The following is a 22,120-nucleotide window of genomic DNA, read 5'->3' as shown; positions in this document are numbered from 1 at the left end:
TCTAGCGGCCATATTAAAAAGGTAAAAAACAGGTGAGATTAATTTTACTAATATTTCGTTTTACCCAATATATGCAAAGTATTATCATTTCAACATGTAATCAGTATAAAACCATTATTGAGATATTTTATATTCTTTCTTTTTTTACTAAGTCTTGGAAATTGTCAAGTAAGCTGACAGATTTCAACTGGTAAAAAAGAACAGGAAACCCACATACATCCAGGCACTTTATTACTTAGAGACAGCAAAAGCAAGACCAGCAATGGGATCCGTTCCATGTCGCTGTTGCACAGGATGACACTGAAACAAAAGGGGCCAGATGACATGCAACATGAATGGCAGGACACCATGTTGCTGAGTACCAACTCCACACCGCTGCTAAGCAGCTCTATGGCCTGCAGCTGGACCCTCTGGGGCAAGGGCAGGGGAGTGGGGAGGCAGGCAGAAAGTCTCATGCTCACCAGAATGAGGGAGGCAGATGAGAAACTGCCCCATGACAGCCTCCCTCAATACAGGGAGGTGAGAAATGGTCTTGTCTCAAATCCTCGTGAGATTGCCTGTCTTCCCAGGTTCCAGGAGGATCACAGGGCATTCTGCCAAGGCCTGGGGCCACCTGCAGTTGAGCCTTGCCTATGTGGAAAGACACACCTCAATTTGGCCTAGGCTGGCCTAGCCATATGTCAAGTGCTCAAAAGCCACACATGGCTAGTGGATACCATATTGGACAGTGCAGTTCTGTAACATGCCAAAGTCACAATCACTGAGCTGTAGAAAAGGAAACCTTCATGATATATTACGTGTGTGTGTTGGGGGAGGGAGGGAGTCAGGGCGGCAACAAGCCTTGGGTGACTGGAGGGCAGTGGTGAAGCAGTTACCCAGGGTTACAAGACGTGGTAGTAGAGGGAACAGAAGGGCACCACAGATACACGAATTTGCTCCTTCCCGTTGTCTTCCCTTCCCCACTGCCTCTCAGCAGAGCTCTGGCTGCTCTTGGGCTACAGTATTGGACAGAGGCTGGACTAGGGCTCTTCTACTTCTCTCACCCCTGAATGCCACCTGTGGTCTATGTGCCACTCTCTCCGGCCTCAGTCTCTCCAGCCACATCCCCAGGGTACTTTTTATGTTTTTGCCCCAGTCCTATGCCATCCTTCATCTGGAAAGGTCTATCTTCTTTTCAAACCCTGCCTCTTCCCCCACCTTCTGCCTCTGACAAGTCCTTTTCCCTATTCTTTCTTCTCATCTTTTAAATTTTGGGTTTCTGAAAAAAAAATACTTCAAAAAACCATCTTGGTTTTCAAGCTATCCTCTAACTTTTCTCCTAATCTTGGCTTCATTTTGTTTGTCCATGTCTCTCGCCCTTAGACCCACTTCTTCCCTGCATTTGTCCCCAGCATTCCTTCTGCCTTCATCCCTTCTCCATAGGCCCTGCCCATGCATACTGACTTCCCCTTCTCTGCCCTTGGCTTATTACCTTCAACTTGGAATGAGAGAACTAAAAGTGGCAGAGAAATCTTGGGGGTTCATTTCCTAGAGTGGCACCGACTTCATCAATTGGGACCAGACCTGGGTCTAGCTGGGCTACTTCCAGAAAACCTTCAGATGTCTCTTGGTGACAAGCATTATCACCCTTGATTTCCAGATAAGGACACAGAGGCTCTAAGAGGTGTAGGGACTTGCCCAAGGTAGGTAGCAGAGCCAGGATTCCAACCTTGTGTTCCTTCCACTACAACATAATTCAGTGCAAATATTGGAGCTGCCATTTTTGTTACTTCTCTGTACCTTCTCTCAAAATCCCAATGATTTATGGTGAATATGAGATGATCTGCTTAGTTCATTAGGAGTTATCCTAAGAGCTCTTTAGAAGGATGTCCCAGTGCTGACAGCATCTTCTTTAATTTCCTAACTGCAGAATTTATTGCTTGTCTCACCAGTTTCCTTTTGGATATGAATGTACTTATCATGGGAGCTGTTTAATAAAGTGACAGTAATCCACTTAAGGAATTTATTTATTGCTTAAGGAATACAGACTATAAAATCTTAACATAGCTGAAAATCACCAAACTGGCCCAGGGTTTTTAAGGAAGTTTTCACAGGCAATACAAGTATCTGTTTTTTGTTCGGGGTTTTTTTTTTTTTTTTTTTTTGCCACGAGGCTTATGGGAGTTCCCAGACAAGGGGCTGAACCCAGGCCATGGCAGTGAAAGCCTGGAATCCTAACCACTAGGCAACCAGGGAGCTCCCACAGGTATCTGTTTTTTTTCCTAACCTTTTCCGATGGGGGTTAGGAAGAAGAGGCTCAGAATAAGGATAACAGCTCAGAATATCATCTCTGTTCTAACTAGTCCCATAGCTGCCAAATAACAACCAGACACAATCCTAAAACCATTAACAACAGAACAAAGATAGCAGCAGCAAGAAATCATCCCTGAGCCGGAAAGCAGCCATTAATGCCTGAACAGAGACAGGATACAACCTAGTATCAACTGCTGCCAGATAGGCACTTATTCACTGTGGCAGGTGCTAGCCCATGGTAGAAATGGTTTGACTCTATGTTTTAGGAAATATTTGGAACAAACAGAAGAAGAAAAAGCTAAAAATCTATGCAAACCAGCTGTATAGGCTTCAGGTTAGACTGTTTGCCTTTGGCAAGCATGGCTGAATCATCTGAGACACCATAAAAGAGAAACAATTTAAGTTAATTCTCAAATTGATAAAGAGAAGCAAAGTCCCATAGTTAAGTTGGGTCTTCAGGTCTACTACTTTTTAATACTTTGTCCCTTTCTACATGGCTACAAACTTTGAATATAACTAGCAAAAAAAAAAAAAAATGTTCAGAGAAACAAATACAAATGATGCAACATAAGGCAATGAAAGGAGAAGAAACAGGTACAATTTCATCTAGGTCTTCAGTCTGGATGGTGAAGCCAAGGTTTGTGTGCCAGGCTGAAGGCTCTCCTCACTTCTTCAGAAAATAGTTCAGTCTTTTCCGTAGATAAATGAGCTGTAGGGAGAGGCAGAAAAACATGAAAAATTCATCTGAAATCTTAAGTTCCATTACTTGATCTAGAATTTACTTATATAAACCAAAAAGGAAGACTGTAATTTGGCATTTATAAGGTTATCTTAGTCTTACAATGTTCCAAAGAACAGTGCCACAGTCAAGAACACAAACAATGATGCTGTCCTTTATCATGCCAAACTTATAAAAGGAAGCTTCAAAATTGAATATACTAAAGAAATTAAATATGCTTGCTGTTAAGAATTTGTACTTCTGGGAAGAGTGTACAGAGGTCACAGCTCACTGTAGGGGCAAAGGAGATGGGATCACTGTAGCCATAGTCTAAGACTCAGAAGATAAGACAGTTGTGATAGCCGATTGCCCCACTGAACGCACCGTGTCTTAAACCGAGTCGTGGCTGCTGCTTCCTGCCATGTTATGAGACCCTTGAAAACTGGCTCAGAGTCCTAACCAATAACAAGTCTGATGACGTTCTACTTACCCTGATGCTTTTTAAGTCAGAAGCCTTGAACATTTTGTGATGTAAGATTTATTTTTTTTATTTACTTGAAATGGCAAAGTGACCAATAACACTCAGGTATACTGTCTTTGAGACAAGGATTGTTTTTGAGTATTATTCAATTTAGCTCACCCCATATCAGTGTGGATTTTCATTTTGTGGAATGACAGGAATGGAGCATTACAAAATGATCCTGTGCTGGACATGAGGTACCAAACTGCTATAATTGCTAGCTGTAGTAATTGAGAGCATCTTTTCACTCAGATGCTGACCATGATTACCACCACTGACTTCTCCAGTTCTTTCTCCTTTATTGGCACTTTCTCCTCCCACCACCTCCTAAAGGGAGGTTTTTCCTTAGGTTCAGACTTCTTGCTGAACAGTCAACCTGGCTAACTCATCTATCCCCACAGCTTCAATGATCATTTCTATGCATGAGGCACTCTCCAATCTCCCATTTTAAAAAGTGCTTCCAACTCAACTCATCATCTTCTCCATCCTCCACCCCCCAAGAATCCTCTTCAAGTTGTCTTCATTCCTGTTAGTGGCTCACCATTTTCCAGTCACCCAGGCTCCTTGTTCCCTTTTTGTCCTGGAAATCCAATCAATTTTTAAGTTCTGATTCCTTCTATCACTTGCATCTTCCTCTAGTCTTTCCCCCCTCCAATTTCTCCTATATACTGCTAGCAGAGAAAATTTCCTGAGTTACTCCCCAGGTGAAAAAGCTTTTAGGGCTTATTATGACCTACACCAAAAATCTAAACTCTTAAGCCTGGCATCACCACCTCTGAGCCATTGTGAATGCTACTTTCTATACAGAATGCCTTCATTTCTCTATCTCTTTATTAGAACCTTACCCACCTCTTAAGGCCCCAAACACCATCTCTCCATGAAGCTTCCCCTAATCTCCATGGACAAAAGTGAGCTCTCATACCTTTAAATTCCTATCCCTCTCATGTATTTCTCCCCAACTGGAGGCAGAGACTATGTCATAAGCATTTTGTAGTTCCCTGTGGAACCTAGCTTTAAGTAGGTGCTCAATAAATCTATGTTGAATAAATGAGCTAACATAAAGGGTTCTAAGTGAATAAAGTTTACAACTGTAGTTCTATGTTGAAAATAGCACTCCCCAATACTAACTACTTACATGTAGGAAAACAAAGATGTTTAGTGGGTGCTAAAGCAATCCTGGCATTAACTGTTCACATGGCTGTTTATAAGCAGTACTTGGATGAGTGATGTGCTGAGGGGAAGGGAATATACAGAACATAAGAATTCTCCTGGCCTTGTTTGTATGGGGATGAGCATGGGGAATGGCATCACTACCTTAAGAGCTCTATGCTCGGGAATTCCCTGGCGGTCCAGTGGTTAGGACTCCACACTTTCACTGCTGAAGGTGCGGGTTCCTGCAAGATGCGCGGTGTGGGCCCCCCCTAAAAAAGCTCCATGCTAAGTCCATCCTCATAATACGACCTCCAGTCTCTTTAAAACTGTTACTCTACCCTCAACAGTATAGGGCTGGAACCAGCATACATTTCTATACAGCTACTTGACCCTCACTTATCCCACACTGCCCTCTTTTCTTTTCACTCTGCTCACTCTCTTGTGGCTTTAAATGATAGTCTTTCAAGTTAGAAATCTGGCATACATCCTTAATGCTCTTTTCTCCTTCAACACTCAGTAATTGGCCCAATTCCCATCAATTCTACCTTTAAAATACATTCTCTCATATATAAATGTTCACAACAGCATTATTCATGGTAACCAAAAAGTGGAAACAACCCAAATGTCGACTGATGGATGAATGGATAAACAAAATGTTGTATATCTGTACAATGGAATATTATTCAGCCATAAAGTGGAATAAAGTACTGATACATTCCACAACATGGGTTAACCTTGAAAACATTATGCCAAGTGAAAGAAGCCAGACACAACAGACCTTGTAGTGTATGTTTCCTTTTTTTTAAAATTTCTTCAGCATCACTGTATTTCTTTTCTTTTTTTTTTTTAACATCCTTATTGGGGTATAATTGCTTTACAATGGTGTGTTAGTTTCTGCTTTATAACAAAGTGAATCAGTTATACATATACATATGTTCCCATATCTCTTCCCTCTTGAGTCTCCCTCCCTCCCACCCTCCCTATCCCACCCCTCCAGGCGGTCACAAAGTACTGAGCTGATCTCCCTGTGCTATGCAGCTGCTTCCTACTAGCTATCTACCTTACATTTGGTAGTGTATATATAGAACTACCATATGACACAGCAATCCCACTACTGGGCATATACCCTGAGAAAAACATAATTCAAAAAGAGTCATGTACCAAAATGTTCATTGCAGCTCCATTTACAATAGCCCAGAGATGGAAACAACCTAAGTGCCCATCTTCGGATGAATGGATAAAGAAGATGTGGCACATATATACAATGGAATATTACTCAGCCCTAAAAAGAAACGAAATTGAGCTATTTGTAATGAGGTGGATAGACCTAGAGTCTGTCATACAGAGTGAAGTAAGTCAGAAAGAGAAAGACAAATACCATATGCTAACACATATATATGGAATTTAGGGGGAAAAATGTCATGAAGAACCTAGGGGTAAGACAGGAATAAAGACACAGACCTACTGGAGAACGGACTTAAGGATATGGGGAGGGGGAAGGGTGAGCTGTGACAAAGCGAGAGAGAGGCCTGGACATATATACATTAACAAACATAAGGTAGATAGCTAGTGGGAAGCAGCTGCATAGCACAGGGAGATCAGCTCGGTGCCTGGTGACCGCCTGGAGGGGTGGGATAGGGAGGGTGGGAGGGAGGGAGACGCAAGAGGGAAGAGATATGGGAACATATGTATATGTATAACTGATTCACTTTGTTATAAAGCAGAAACTTACACACCATTGTAAAGCAATTATACCCCAATAAGGATGTTAAAAAAAAAAAAGAGTCATGTACCAAATTGTTCATTGCAGCTCTATTTACAATAGCCCGGAGATGGAAACAACCTAAGTGCCCATCTTCAGATGAATGGATAAAGAAGATGTGGCACATATATACAATGGAATATTACTCAGCCATAAAAAGAAATGAAATTGAGCTATTTGTAATGAGGTGGATAGACCTAGAGTCTGTCATACAGAGTGAAGTAAGTCAGAAAGAGAAAGACAAATACTGTATGCTAACACATATATATGGAATTTAAGAAAAAAAAATGTCATGAAGAACCTAGGGGTAAGACAGGAATAAAGCCACAGACCTACTAGAGAACGGACTTGAGGATATGGGGAGGGGGAAGGGTGAGCTGTGACAAAGCGAGAGAGAGGCATGGACATATGTTTCCTTTTTATATGAAATAACCAGAATAGGCAAAATAGGCTAGTAGAAAGTAGATTAGTGGTTGCCTAGAACTGGGTGGGGGGGTCGTGGTGAGTGAGAGGGTCAGAAGAAACGGGAAATGACTGCTAATGGGTACAGGTTTCTTTTTTGGGTGATAAAAATGTAAAATTGATTGTGGTGATGGTTGCACAATTCTGTGAATATACTAAAAGCCATTGAATTGTACAATTTAAATGGATGAATTGTATGGTATATGAATTATATCCCAATAAAGCTGTTATAACACATTTTTATTGCCATTAAATATATATATATATTCTTTCCAAATGAAATAATGCCATTTGCACCAACATGGATGGACCTAGAGATTATCATATTAAGTGCAGTAAGTCAGAGAAAAACAAATATCATGATATCACTTACATATGGAATCTAAAAAAATGATACAAATGAACTTATTTACAAAACAGAAATAGACTCACAGACATAGAAAACAAACTTATAGTTACCAAAGGGGATAGCAGGAGGGGGGAAGGGAGATAAATTAGGAGTTTGGGATTAACATATACACACTACTATATATAAAATAGATAAAAAATAAACAACATGGACCAACTGTATAGCACAGGGAAGTATACTCAATATCTTGTAGTAACCTATAATGGAAAAGAATCTGAAAAAGAATACACACACACACACACACACACACACACACACACATACATATATATATAACTGAACCACTTTGCTGTACACCTGAAACTAACACAACACTGTAAATTAACGACATTTCAATAAAAAAAGAAAAAATATTTATTCTTTCCATCTCCATTGCCACCTCCTTATTTCAAGTTACCATCACCTTTTATTAGACGACCCCACAGCCTCCTAACTGGCCTCCCTGCTTCTAGTCCTGCCCTCCCACAATCCATTCTCCAGATAATAATCAAAGTGATCTTTAAAACTTCTAAATTAAATGTGACTCTCCTGCTTAAAACTCTCCAAGGGCTCCCCATTGCACTTAAGACTAAAACCCATCCTCCTTATCATGGACTGCAAGGGACCATACAATATGGCCTCTGCCTACTTCTCCAACCTTACCTTAAGTCACTCTCTTCCTCGCTTTAAATACTGCAGAGGTCCTCAAAGAGGCCAAGCTCTTTTCCAATGTGGGACCTGGCATACACTCCACCCAAGAAGCTCTTCATACACTTTTTGCCTGGACTTTTCCTTCAGGTCTCTTAAGTATCACTTCCTCAGAAAGGCTGATTATGATCTCCCCAATTTAATTCAGGACTCTATTCAGATAGCACCACTGACTCTTTCTCCTTCACAGCCCTTCTTTATGATTTGCACCTTTATATTTGTATGATAATTTGTTTGCTGTTGATCTTCCCTGCTAGACTGTTAGCTCCATGAGGAAAAGTATTGTATGTGTCTTATTCAACACTGTGTGTACATCCAGTGCTTTCCACTTAATAGACATTCAATATCTGCTGAATGAACAAATTTTCACAAAGACTTTGTTCCAACCTGCTACCCTCATTTAGAAGATTTGGCCACTACTGTTCCTGTGAAAGAACAGCCAGAAATGAGATGGGGGGTGGGGTTCTTTGCATCAAATATTTTCTGGTTGATGTGAAAACACACTTCTCACCTGCTCATTTTTTTGTTTTTCCTGTAGCTTAAGCTGCTCCAGCACAGACTGTAAATGACTCTGGAAAACGAATTATATAAAAGATGAATGCTGAGTCTCAAAGGAAAAGAGAACCAAGAGAGACAAAGAGTTTGGCAAATAATTTGATAAGTAAGAAAACTGTCAGTCGTAACAAAAGAGTACTTTTAAAATAGGATTTGGAAAAAGAATGTCTCTATGTGTATAACTGAGTCACTTTGTACAGCAGAAATTGGCACAACATTGTGTATCAACTCTACTTCAATAAAAACACATTTTAAAAAGGATTTAGAGTATAAAAACTACACTCTCCAACTGCAGGGCCATTCGATTTGATTTTATACACCCTACATGGCACTTTTTTTCTTGCCCTAAAACAAAGAGTTAGAATGCCTTCATGTTACCTTTTTCTAGTTTAGCACAAATCCTTTGACTGTGGTGACCTACTTAAAGAGCTGGCTTGGAATCTGGTGCTGACTCCTTCATTCCCCTGCACTAGGGCAGAATATTACCATTCTTAACTACTACTGCACACGACAACAATCATAATACCATATATCTGTATCTTTCAAAGTATGTCCACATCTATTATCTAACTTGGTTATTCTGAAGGACAACACTCTAAATAAGTATAGTTCTGTGTCAAGTTGCTCCCCTTTGATGACAACAGCTCTACAGAAAAACAAATCTGGCAAGGAATTCTCCAGATGCTTCAGAATTTCCCTCACTATAAAAAGAGAAGCAAACATGGCCTAAACATACATTTTCCTTTTGCTGATATGTGTATTAATAAAATATGTATTAATGCATATTAATAAAAATAAAGCATGATATTAATTTTTGTTCAAGCAGGCATCATAAAAATTTTAAATTAATTTAGTTTCTCTTTCATTGTAATGAATATGTTTTGGTACAGAGCAACAGGGTTCAATCTATGCCCTACCACTTACTGTGGTCCTTGGCAAGTTACTTAATCTCTTTGAATTTCAATTTCTTATCTATAAAACGGGAATAGTGACAGCACCTATATTTCAGGGATGTCAGGATGAAATGAGATAATACACGTAAAATGCTTAGCTCTGTACATGCCTTTCACATAGTTAAATGTTCAATATTGGCAATTATTATCTCAAGTCTCCTGGTCCCCTCCCAAAAATGCTTATATAAGATGATCAAAAATACTCAGGTAAAAGGAAATAGGGCTATCTTTTATTAGGGGTATCTAAGAGGTTGTTCAGGTTCATGAATGAGCCAGAATGCTGCACAGAGATGACATGAGTGGAAACACAAAGATGGGATTTTGAAAGTAAGATATCAGGATATATTTATACCAGCCAACAAGAATTTACCTTGAGCATTAGGTTTTCCACTTTCATAATGAGCTTCTTCTGTCTTTGTGCTTTGCACTGAATCTCTTGGAGTTTTTTCTCCACGTAATGAGTCTGCTTCTGAATTTTCATGACTAACAGAGATAGACAAAAACTTCATGTATCTAAACATGGCCTAAACTAGTGGACCAAGATCCAAATCAACTAAAACTCCACTACACATCTGAGCAATAATTTCTCAAACTTAACTTTGCAACTAACACGTGTTTAAAGTCAGTCTTTAGTACTGCCACCCACTCTGTCCCACCCCTTTGTTTTTCCCTAACTTACCCATTGAGCTGGTTCCCTCCTTTGCCTCATACTGGCCAGATTCAGTGAACTTGTCCTGTAGCTCCCTTTCCATATACATTTCATAATAATCTTCTTCCTCTTCCTTGTCTTTATCCGCATCATCATAGTCCTCCTCTCCCTCTTCATCTTCCTCCTTATCATCCTCAACTTCACTGTTACTGCTAGAGTCATTGACCATCTCCCGAAACACACCATATTCTATGGGTTTTAAGCAAAAGGAAGGTGAAACCATCTGAAGCTTTTCAAATAATTCCCACTCCAGCTGCAATTATACTCCCCCTCAAGTTTACTGGGCAACCAATGAATTTTAAAAATAATTTTTCTCACAGGAAGATTATTCCCTTTATAAAACAAGGACAGGAAAGGCAAAACACTGTAACATTCATTCATGTACTCAATGATCAAAATATTCAGAGAATCCAAGGGCCCACAGGAATTTAGAAGAGCAGAGATGGATGGGATATTAGAACCCCAATCTAAAACCCCTAAACTTGTGGGACCAATATGAGGAGAGAAGGGCAAAGGCACCCTTTTTCTGTGATTGGCCTGAGTTTACAGAGAATGGTCCTACACACAGTCAACACCTGCCCTCTCTGAAGCTCCTGCTTTGCCTTTATTAATGCACCTGGTAAGGTATGACGCTGCTTACAGCCACTCATTTCTGGGGCTATCTCAAAGCCTGGAATGAAGCCTTGACTTTCTATTTCCTTGGTTTCACCTTCGGCAATGACCTCCCATCCTGAAAGGAGAGGCAGTCAAGGAAAAAGCAGAAAGAAAGCAGAAGGCAAACTTGAAAGGGAAGAGGCTCTCTGGCTGAAAGTGTTATTTAATTTAGTCCAACTTCAGGCCATTTGTATCTGGATTCCTAGTATAGAAAAGTGCCTTATACTGAATTACGCAAGTAAATAATTTCTATTACATGAATGTACTGTTCCTAGCTAGAAAGTAACATTTCCAAAAATCATAAGTTCTGTACATTAACATCAGCACACAATATCAGAAATGAGAGCTTGTCACCAAGTGCCTTCTGGGTGGACCAGACTACACAGAAAATATTTAGTATAAAAGGATACGGACACTGATAGCTTCAGCATCTGAGTGCAGTAGTCTTTTCACTTCCTTTTCCACATCAGGAGGTTCAACATGCTGAACCAAAGTTGGAGAAGAAGGAATACCAGTACCATCACTTAACACCCTGTGTTCTGCAGAAATGTTCTCTTCCTACATACAAATGAATTCAAATAATTAGGCCTCTTTAAGATACATCCAATCAAATTTCTACTTTGAACAATGCTATTTATGAAGGAAACTTTGATCAGGGTCTATATTTTTGTACAGTAAGCTTATTTTTTCCCAATCAAATTACTTGAGACATTTAATCTTTTCAATCTGCAACTCTATATTAAAGACCTCCTCAGAGGCATGACCCTTAAGCCTCAGTTGTTAATTATTTGTGCTGACCCACACTGGCAAAGAACTATAATTTTTTTGTTACTTGGAAGTAATTTGGTTTAAAGATCCAAAATCCCAGATTCCACTTCTCCACATCTTTATTATTAGAGAGTTTCCTATAAAAACTGGGTCTTAGCCACATATTCTCCCTTAAATCCAGTTTTAGACAATTATCTCCACAGCAACCAATTCATCATGCCACAAATAGAGATTAGAACTTTGAGGGGGAATAACTAATTACAAACAACTGCTGGTAAGAGTGAACCCTGGCTTCCAAGAAATGGTTTTTAAAAATAAATATCACAGAAAAGAAGCAGATTAAAATACACAGGGTCACTGATCAAATTGTATCTTTTGCTCTTGGAGTTGTCAGACATTGAACAATGAATTCATTTTTCAGTGAATCAAATTCAGTGTATGTGTATGGGAGTGGGGGTTACAGGTGAGAAGGAAGGCTTGAAAGCAATCTTTATGATTTTTTTATTTGTTTGAAATTAAAGAGCTGTGAAATAAAACACAGCATAGGTTAACAATAAAGTTATATTACGATTTGTCTACCTCAGGAAAGCTGACTTCTTCAGTTTGTTTGATATCAGTGACCTATGAAATAAAACACAATGAACAATGAAGTTATATTATAATTGTTGTACTTTACTAAAGCTTAAAGAGTTCTAGAACCATTCTTAATGTAGTTTTTTTTTTTCTTTGCGGTACGCGGGCCTCTCACTGTTGTGGCCTCTCCCGTTGCGGAGCACAGGCTCCGGACGCGCAGGCTCAGCGGCCATGGCTCACAGGCCCAGCCGCTCCGCGGCATGTGGGATCTTCCCGGACCAGGGCACGAACCCGTGTCCCCTGCATCGGCAGGCGGACTCTCAACCACTGCACCACCAGGGAAGCCCTTAATGTAGTTTTATATTTAGTAGGCACTCAATGAATGCTGTTGACTGACAGTATAAAACCAGAACAACCATGTTCATAGATTAAACATAGTAAAGCTATTGATCTATAGGTTTAATGCAATTCCTATCAAAATTCCAACAAGGTTTTCTATAGACATAGACAAGCTTACTCTAAAATGTATATGGAAATTACAGACTCTAGAATGGCTACAACAATCTTGAATAAAGAAAAGTGAGATCAGTCTTCCTGATTTCAAGGCTTATTACAAAGCTACACTGTGGAATCGGTGATCAACACAGATTAATGGAACCCAGAAAAAAATCTCACACGAATATGCCCAACTTAGTTTTTACAAAGGTGCAGAAGCAATACAACGGACAAAGGGTAGCCTTTTTAACAAATGGTGCTGGAACAATTGGACATGCAAAGGGGAAAAAAAAAGAACAACCTTGAACTAACCCTCAAACCTTTTACAAAAATTAACTCAAAAATGGATTGCAGACTTAAATTAAATATAAAACTTAAAAAAGATAGGAGAAATCTTCAGAATCTGGGCTAGGCAAACAGTTCTTATACTTGACATGAAAAACATGATCCTTAAAAGGAGAAATCAATAAATTGGACTTCATCAAACAAAAAACCTTTTGCTCTTTGAAAGACCCAGTGAAGAACATAAAAAGACAAGTTACAGACTGGGAGAAAATATTTGCAAACCACGTATCTGAAAACTAGTATTTGAAATATAAAAAAGAACTCTCAAAACTCAACAATAAAAGCAATCCATTTAGAAAATGGGCAAAAGGCATGAACAGACACTTCACTGAACTGGACATATAGATAGCAAACAAGCACATGAGAAGATGCTCAACATCTTTAGTCATCAGGGAAATGCAAATTAATACCACAGTGAGATCACTACACATCTATAAGAATGGCTAAAATAAAAAATAGTGACAACACCTAATGCTGGTGAAAATGTAAAGAAATTGGATCACACATACATTTCTGGGGCAAATGTAAAATGGTGCAGCCACTTGGAAAACACTATGGGTAGTTTCTTATAAAACTAAACATGCAACATACCCAGTAATTGCACTCCTGGGCATTTATGCCAAAGAAATGAATACTTATGTTCACACAAAAACCTGCTGGCAGCTTTATTTATAATAGTCAAAAAATGGAAACAGCCAAGATGTACTTCTATGAGTGAACAATTAAGCAAACTGTGGTACATTCATAACACGGCATACCACTCAGCAATAAAAAGGAATGAATTATTGATACATGCAACAATCCACATGGACCTTAAGGGAATTAATCTGAGTGAAAAAAAAAAGCCAGTCTCAACTGTTATACTTTGTATGATTCCACTTATATGACATTCTCGAAATGACAAAATTATAGAGATGGAGAACATATTAGTGATTAGCAGGGGTTAGAGCCTGGTGGTTTGGGGTGAGGAGGAGATGGGTGTGGCTTTAAAAGGGCAAGATGAGGGATCCTGGTGGTGACAATACTGTTCAGTATCTTGACTGCGTGGGTGGATACACCAACATACACATGGGATAAAATTGCATAGAACTAAACACATGCACACACATACACAGGAGAAAGCAAAACTGGAGCAATTTGAATAAGATTAGTGAATAGTAATAATGTCAATTTCCTATTTGTGATACTGTACTATAGTTTTGCAAATGTTACAATGGGAAGAACTGGGTAAAGGGTACACAGTATCTCTTTTCTATTGCTTACAACTGCATGTAAATCTACAATTATTTCAAAATAAAAAATTTAATTAAAAAAGAAGCCAAGGTATAGTACTCCTGTAGTTTGCCCAGGGTTCTACAAGTCTGAGTTAAGGTTAGAAATACAACCACAATTCCCAATTCTCAGGTTCTGGATGTGTTCACTTTAAAACAAGATTTTGCAGTTGGAAACTTTTAAAAGCGTTAGCAGGAGTTTCAAGTTCATGACACATCTAGATCCCTAAGTGACTACCCTATAACTTCAAGGGTCAAGTCTGTTTTTGTTCTTTACATATTTCCAATTGTTAGCACACAGTGCCTGGCATGTTGCTCATACTCAGCAAATGTTTACTGGACATATAAATGACTGAAAAAATGAATACCCAACTGACTGTCTCCCTTCCCCCCCCATTCATAATCCTCTTCCAATCCAACCAGTAGACACAGAAATAGCATGGCACTAACCTCTTTTGTTGTTTTGCAGAAGCTTCTCTTTTTGACATTCCTAAGTGGTGGAGTAACTAAAATAAATTCAACATGGTGAAATGTATATATGACTGATGGTAGTCACATATCTGTCTGAATTTGATAAGGTTATGCTCTAAGCCACTGGCTCATGACACGACTCGTTCCTTTAAGAGTGTCTGGATGCCTACTGAACCAAATACCTAAGTATGGTAACAGATCCCTCGCTCACAAGTAATTAGGATCCAGCAGATAAATGTAGTTAGCCAGAATGAGCAAGGGACTGATGACTTACTGCCATGCTTCCAGATATGTTTTTTCTGTCTCTCCTTTTTACTTTTCCTGATTGCTTTAAGATCAGTAGAGGTAACCGGTTCTTCAGGATGAGAGTGGACACCACCATCAGCAGTGCACACAAGCATCTGCATTTAACAAAGACAAAGAAGTTGACTGTGGCCACAAATCTTGGGTTAGTAATGGATAATGATCATTCTTACCACCAGAAATCCTGGAGCACAAAAGTAAGGAGAATGCTACTTGGCATTTCCAGAAAACCAAGTATTACATACACTCGTATGCATTCTCTCTCTATCTCGGCAGCACAGCATATGGACTCTGAGTTTGTTGTTGTCTTTTTTAGCTCCAGTGCTTACCACTGCGGAAGGAATGTGTTGAAAACAAGATATATCTTAGCATTTTAATTTATAAAGGAAACAAAAAATCAACAGTAGAGATGATGAATAAGAACCAATGTAAACCTCCAGAGTTAACAGCACACTGCTTTAACAGGAATTTCAGACGAAGATCCCAGATGCTCATATTTTTCAAATAATGAAAGGCACTATAAATGGCAAACAGGAGGCTCTAAAAGCTATTTGGATAAAGTAGTGAAAAGTGATGGATCAAACACCAAACCAGAACAGGACATTGTATTCCCCGTGCAATTGAGCTGGAAATTAGAAATGACAAGCAGGTGAAAAGAGAATTGAAAGAAAGAAAAGGAGGGAGAAAGTAAATCCTTGAAGGATGTGTGGGCGAGTAGATTAAGAAAACTTGTCCATACCTGGGAAATATCTGCCATTTTATAAAAAGTTGTTTTATCCAGAGTTTTCAGGCTTTCAACAACACAAGGCAAATCAACCAGCTTAGCAGATAGTGAGACATCTTCAACCCCAACAACTGCATGACGTCCATCAGCTGAACAGAAGTAGAAAAGATTAAAGCTGACATCTTCCCAATGTACTCTCAAGACTCCTGGGGTTTGAATAATGAAGACTTATGGGGGACAGAGGAGTCTTTCATTGAAACTTACTATTTCTCACAATGCCAGAATTGTGTACGCAATTAGTAACTTCCCACAGCAAAGAAGGCAGAGTATATGGAGCTCTTTTTTTCTAGTTTATGTCATTCCATCAAAAGTAGCTGAGTTTCTTGGTCATGGTTGTGAACTAAAGTGAATGAAGTGGTAACTGTTTCATTCTCATCTTGAAAGGCCAACTCCATTCATTTAAACCCATTCGTTTGGATACCATTAGGAGCATTCGATCATGTCATTGTACATGGGTGTTTTCAAAGGGTTGGGTAAGGGGAGGGTTGATTCTAGAATAGTACTAATCAGTCTCAAGTTATAATCTCTAGTTAAAATTCTAGATAAAATTCTAGATAAAAATTCTAGATAAAATTCTACACAATCGCGAGAGAGAGAGAGAGAGAGAGAGAGAGAGAGAGAGGAGAGAGAGAGAGGGAGGGGGAGAGGGGGAGAGAGAGAGAGAGAGAGAGAGAGAGAGAGAGAGAGAGAGAGAGAGAGAGAAAGAGTCAGCTATATACTGACAACTCTGAATCCTGCCCAGATGTCTCAAACATGAACGTCTCTTGATACAAAAGGATTCAAGTGTAATCTTCTAATATTAAGTGAAAAAAGAAAGATGCAGAACTATGTTTGACATGATCCTTTTTGTGTAAATTATCTTTAAAAATATAGAGAGATTATTTATACGTTGGTATTATGCATAAAAGTTTTGTCTATAAGGAAACACAAGGAGAAAAGGCCAATATTAGTTATCCTTGGCATTGAGGTTGAGGCACTGTGAAGGATAGTTTCACTTCTCCTTTTGAACCTTTCTGTTTTATTTGAATTTTCTAGCCATGCATTTGTATTCCTTTTTTTAAAAGTATCAGTAAGGGCTACCAGAGTGGTGGGATTATGGGCCATTTAAAATTTTATTCTTCATATACTTCTCTGTATTTAAAACTCTAATAAATATTATTTAAAAAAGATAAAGATATGTCACTTTTGTAAACAAAGAATAGTACATCCACCTGTCATTCCCCTGGACAGTCAGAAATCAAGTTTCATATAGGAGACATATCAGCAGTATGCAAATCCCACAGTTGACCTCCAAGTTCTTCCTTATACACACCATGATAATTACCTCAAGTTGTATAAGTTCTACTTCCTTTCCTCTTAAAAGGAAGAGATGGAAGTGACTGAAGCCTCTCTTTGAGTCCATCAAGACAGAGACCACATTCTATTCTTTGTCACATACTTGGTATCTAGTATTGTGCCTGACACATAGCAATCCCTTAATAAATTACTGTTCAATGTATGGTGAATGGATATTAACTACTTACACAATAAGTCAATTTTCAGTTTATCCTTCATGGCAGCACTTCCAGACCGTATTATCTTTCTGGCAGTAGAAGCATGTTCCTAAAAAGGAGGTAGACTGAAAAATCAGAAGGATGAATTGTCTACTTAGCAGGTAATAGAACAGATATGTCAGAGACAGTCCTCCCTTAAATAGAACCTTAAACTTCCGAAACGTTAGGAACAATGCCATGTACCATGAGATACTGTGCACTGGGTAAGTCAAGTTAGGATGAGGTTGACTCTAATCTCATTGTTGTCTTTTAGTAGCTACAGATAATGCCTTCTCCTAGCTGTACCTTCCTGTTTCTCACTGTTACCCTTCAAGTTGTAGTTGCTACGGGAAGGCTTAGCTGCAGTTTACTGGCTATATTAACTAACCCTAATTAGGGAAATACCTTTCTGAAGCCCATCCTTAATGTACCTTTCTTAGACTAAATAATACTTAAATACAGGTGTCAATAGGGGAAGAGTCCCTAACACAATGCTGAAATGAGCTTCAACAGCCTTGCATGATGATGAATTTGAGGAGACAGTGCTAACCCCTCCATTGCCCCTTTTTGAGGTGACAGAAAGGAACTCTCTTTTAGAAGAGTCTTATCTTGGCTGTCCAGTGAGCAAGGCTGTTGGCATCTGTGATAAGTGACTGAATCCATCATTGTCCCACCTGTTTGCCAGGAAATCAACCCACACAGTAGGTGGCATGTGCAGGACAAAAGAAATGCTGCTTAAAGGAGTACACGCTAGAATAGGACTGCTAAATACAACACAACTCCTGGGAAACAAATGTTCTTGGTTTTTATAGCCTATATTAAATAATCAGAAATGCTACAGAATCCAAGCAGGGCTGATACTTATGCCCTGAAGATATTTGGCCTGAGATACAAGGGTTTCTTACCAGAGGCAGACGCAATATAAACTGCTTCTCAAATTCGTAAGGAGGTTCATCCTGGCTTCTACTCATGTCTTGTTTTTGAGTTCACGAAAACAAAAACAAAACCAACAGTTACCAAAAACTCCTCTTGCCCCCTCTACTGACCACTTCTGGTAAAATTATACAATATCTTGCTGATAACCCTCACTGGAATGATGTGTGTACAGCTTCAAAACACTTTATTTGACATAACTTGATTATTTATAAAGTCACCTTATCTCCCCTCCCATATGTGCAGATTTTCCAACGTTAATACTAATTACATGATAACAAATGAAGTAAGAGCTGTTACACATGATTTAGTCTTCTTAATATTCTTAGACTCTCCGGTAAAGGATTAACTCATCAATACAGTGGTGACTACCAAAGCAAGTAAGCTACATACCTCTGCAGAGAAGACTGCCAACCAAAGGCCAAAATCAACCCCAAAAACCACTGGCAGAAATGCTCTATGATGATTTGAAGGAAACAGAGCTTAATTTTCAGTATTTCACCTTAATGATCAATAAAATGGTAGGAATTAAACAGTCCGTGTGAGAGCAGGCAGCTTTTTATGACTCTAAAGCCAACATCAACAGCTCCGAGCTATCTCGGGGAAAAGTTAGGAGCCCCAGTCTTATGGCTGGGCTATCTATATAAGTACATCTAACTTCATGGAATAGACTCATTTCTGAAGGGATGATAATGAAAAAACATAAAATCTAATTTGATTTATTCATCACTAACATTTACTGCATGCACTCCATGTGCCAGGCTCTACATTGAGTGCATAAGGTCTATTATTTCATTTAATCCTCACAACCACCACTTATTTGAAATACCCCTAAGAGCCATTTGAAGGAATCCTAAGATGAATCCATACACACACACACACACACACACACACACACACACACACACATATACACACACACATATATATATAATGCACATTCTGTAAAGTGAATAATCTCCAAGTTGATCTTTATTTTTTCATCTTATTTTCCATCTATTAGGGATATATCTGTAGTGGCTTGCATTTTGAGTTTTAGGGCCCACACTACTTCTAAGGAAATTTTTTCTCAAAAATGGAAAAAAGTGGGCTTCCCTGGTGGTGCAGTGGTTAAGAATCTGCCTGCCAATGCAGAGGATGCGGGTTCGAGCCCTGGTCCAGGAAGATCCCACATGCCGTGGAGCAACTAAGCCCATGTGCCACAACAAGTGAGCCTGCGCTCTAGAGCCCGCGAGCCACAACTACTGAGGCCTGCGCACCTGGAGCCTGTGCTCCACAACAGGAGAGGCCACCGTAATGAGAGGACTTCGCGCTGCAGCAAGGAGTGGTCCCTGCTCGCCGTAACTAAAAAGGAGGTCCGCATGCAGCAGCAAAGACCCAGCACAGCCATAAATAAATAAATGGAAAAAAGCAGTGTACATATATGAAAACTGAAAAAGTTTCTTATGTTCTAAGGACACTATGCTATACACCAAGTTATAAAATCTTATAATTTAAGTTAGATGAAAAGCTCCAGATAATGTATAGCCCCTAATACTCTGTAAACCATTAATTGAGTTCTGAGTTTTGAATTTGAATCTCACTTAAAAGCACTGGAACCTTTTTAAAAAACACATACAAGTGAATATAACAAAAAAGAAGCAGACTCACAGATATACAGAACAAACTAGTGGTTACTAGTGGAGAGAGGGAAGGGGAGGGGAAATGTAGGGGTAGAGGATTAAGAGGTACAAACTATTAGGTATAAAATAAGCTACAAGAAAAAAAATAATAAAATAAGCTACAAGGATATATTGTGCAACACGAGGAATATAGCCAATATTTTATAATAACAATAAACAGAGCATAATCTTTAAAATTGTGAATCACTATATTGTACATCTGTAACATATAATATTGTATATCAACTATACTTCAATTTAAAAAAATTGGAAAAAGTGGGGGGAGGACAAAGAATATTTAGCACTACCAGTTAAAATAGAGAAAAGGAAAAACAAACAAACAAAACCTCATACAAGTGAGTCTGAGACCCTATTACAGGTAAACCATTCACCAGTTATGATTTCAGTCCTTTAGGCTGACTTCAGAAACTACCAGAAAGGCATAGAAAGCACAAGAGAAATCAGGAGTGAAAAATCAGACACCCAGGATGGGAGGGTGGGGTGGGGGGGAGGAGAGAGAGAGAGAAAAAGAGAAAGGGAGAAAAAGAGATTGATTATTTGTGATAGCCATTTCTCTCCTTTTCCTGCCTCATACAGTTACACACACACACACACACACACACACACACACACACACACACACACACACAACTAAATGTAAAGGTAAGGGGGAAAGTTAATTAAAATAAAATAAATTGAATAAAAAATCTTGGGACTGGGTACATTGCCTAACATAAGAGTAACAAACATTTAAGGTTGGAAGCAGAAATACAGATTTGAAGAACTAGCTGCTAAGCAAGATTTTATCAGATCAGTAGTAACTTTTAGATTTATCAGCAGAATTAAGACTAAGGCATTTTGTTCATTTCAGTGCCTTCTGGCAACTCCTCTCTTATGAAAGAAAGAATGTAAGAACTGGAACCATTTCAGAGAAGGTAGACATCCCTGGTAGAAATGAGTTTTAATGATTTTTTAGATTTGCTATCTGCATTTATACAATGAACTGGTTGCATCATATTTCTTTTAAGAAAAGCCATCCACATTTTTCCAGCAAGCACTCTTTGATACCTAATTAAATTAACAGGGCCTCTCTCCACCATTCACCGCCCCCACCCAGCCAGCTCCATCTCACTTCATCAGAATTAGAATTGGAATCAGAATTATGATTAAATGGAGGGCGCCTGACCGCAAGCTCCCATTAGCACAAGTCAGCACAAAACTAAATTGGTAGTTTCTCAAGTTCATAGCTGCTAGCTGCAGTTTGGAGGCAATGACCACTCCATCCTTATCCCAGGGGCACTAGGCTCCCAAGGGAAGACCGCAGCCCTAGGCTTTGATCCCATTTCCCTAGAAAACCTCCCACCAGGCCAAGGGGCCCTAAGCCTTCGCGCCACCCCAGGTGGGCTGGCAAGGGAAGAGCAGCGAGCAGCCCTTGGCGCCTCGTTGAGCCCTCCGACCGCCGGACTCACACGCCCCTCAGCCGACTCGCGCCGGGACGGCCTCTCTGCACAGGGTGGTTCCAGAGGGAGCGAGTGGGCTCCCGGCGGCGGGCGGACTGTGTGGCGACAGGGAGGAGCCTCGCGCGCAACCCCTCCCCACACTTCCGCCACCGCGGATAGGCGGATGGCCTCGAGGCGGCGGCCAGCTTGCCGCGTGCCTGGGCGGTAACTCGAAGGGTGCTGATTGCGGCCGCTCAAGTACCTCGCGGAGCAAGGCTTCAGAACAAATACCCGGGCTTCCCTGGTGGCGCAGTGGTTGAGAGTCCGCCTGCCGATGCAGGGGACGTGGGTTCGTGCCCCGGTCTGGGAGGATCCTACATGCCGCGGAGTGGCTGGGCCCGTGAGCCATGGCCGCTGAGCCTGCGCGTCTGGAGCCTGTGCTCCACAACGGGAGAGGTCACAGCAGTGAGAGGCCCGCATAACGCAAAAAAAAAAAAAAAAAAAGAACAAATACCCTTTACACAGGGACGACCCTTGGGTCGGCCACGGGGGTTTTACCAGCACACAGTGATAACTGTAAAAGGGGTGGCAGAATCGGTTGCTCCACAAATCTGTTAGGTTGGACCGATTTGTTCCTTGGTGACGCGACCTCGCCTGGTGAAAACTACACCG

The 22,120-nt window shown here is 39.9% G+C and overlaps 1 protein-coding gene across 1 annotated transcript; it reads right to left on the bottom strand.

Annotated features, from left to right (window-relative positions):
* Positions 1-2,023: 2,023 nt before the first annotated feature.
* Positions 2,024-21,572, bottom strand: TAF7L (TATA-box binding protein associated factor 7 like). The gene is made up of 13 exons (XM_067722841.1): positions 21,479-21,572; positions 18,321-18,388; positions 17,407-17,485; positions 15,839-15,972; positions 15,071-15,197; positions 14,776-14,831; positions 12,221-12,262; positions 11,284-11,431; positions 10,836-10,949; positions 10,190-10,408; positions 9,881-9,993; positions 8,514-8,573; positions 2,024-3,001 (listed from the first exon to the last, which is right to left on the bottom strand). The coding sequence occupies exons 2-13, from the start codon at positions 18,384-18,386 to the stop codon at positions 2,957-2,959; spliced, it is 1,203 nt and encodes a 400-aa protein (XP_067578942.1). The 5' UTR covers positions 18,387-18,388; positions 21,479-21,572; the 3' UTR covers positions 2,024-2,956.
* Positions 21,573-22,120: the final 548 nt, after the last annotated feature.

This window comes from Pseudorca crassidens, chromosome X (assembly GCF_039906515.1).
Source record: "Pseudorca crassidens isolate mPseCra1 chromosome X, mPseCra1.hap1, whole genome shotgun sequence".
NCBI classification, from domain to species: Eukaryota; Metazoa; Chordata; class Mammalia; order Artiodactyla; family Delphinidae; genus Pseudorca; species Pseudorca crassidens.
Note: the sequence above shows the minus strand (reverse complement) of the source record. Positions and strands in the feature narration are given on the sequence as shown.

Coding starts and splice junctions, on each gene's coding strand:
- TAF7L (XM_067722841.1), bottom strand. CDS start 18,386: ATGAGTAGAAGCCAGGATGAACCTCCTTACGAATTTGAGAAGCAGTTT. Junction 15,973..17,406: donor ACTGAAAATTGACTTATTGT/GTAAGTAGTTAA, acceptor ACTTCTGTTCAG/CTGATGGACGTCATGCAGTT. Junction 14,832..15,070: donor ACATATCTGGAAGCATGGCA/GTAAGTCATCAG, acceptor AATTTATTTTAG/TTACTCCACCACTTAGGAAT.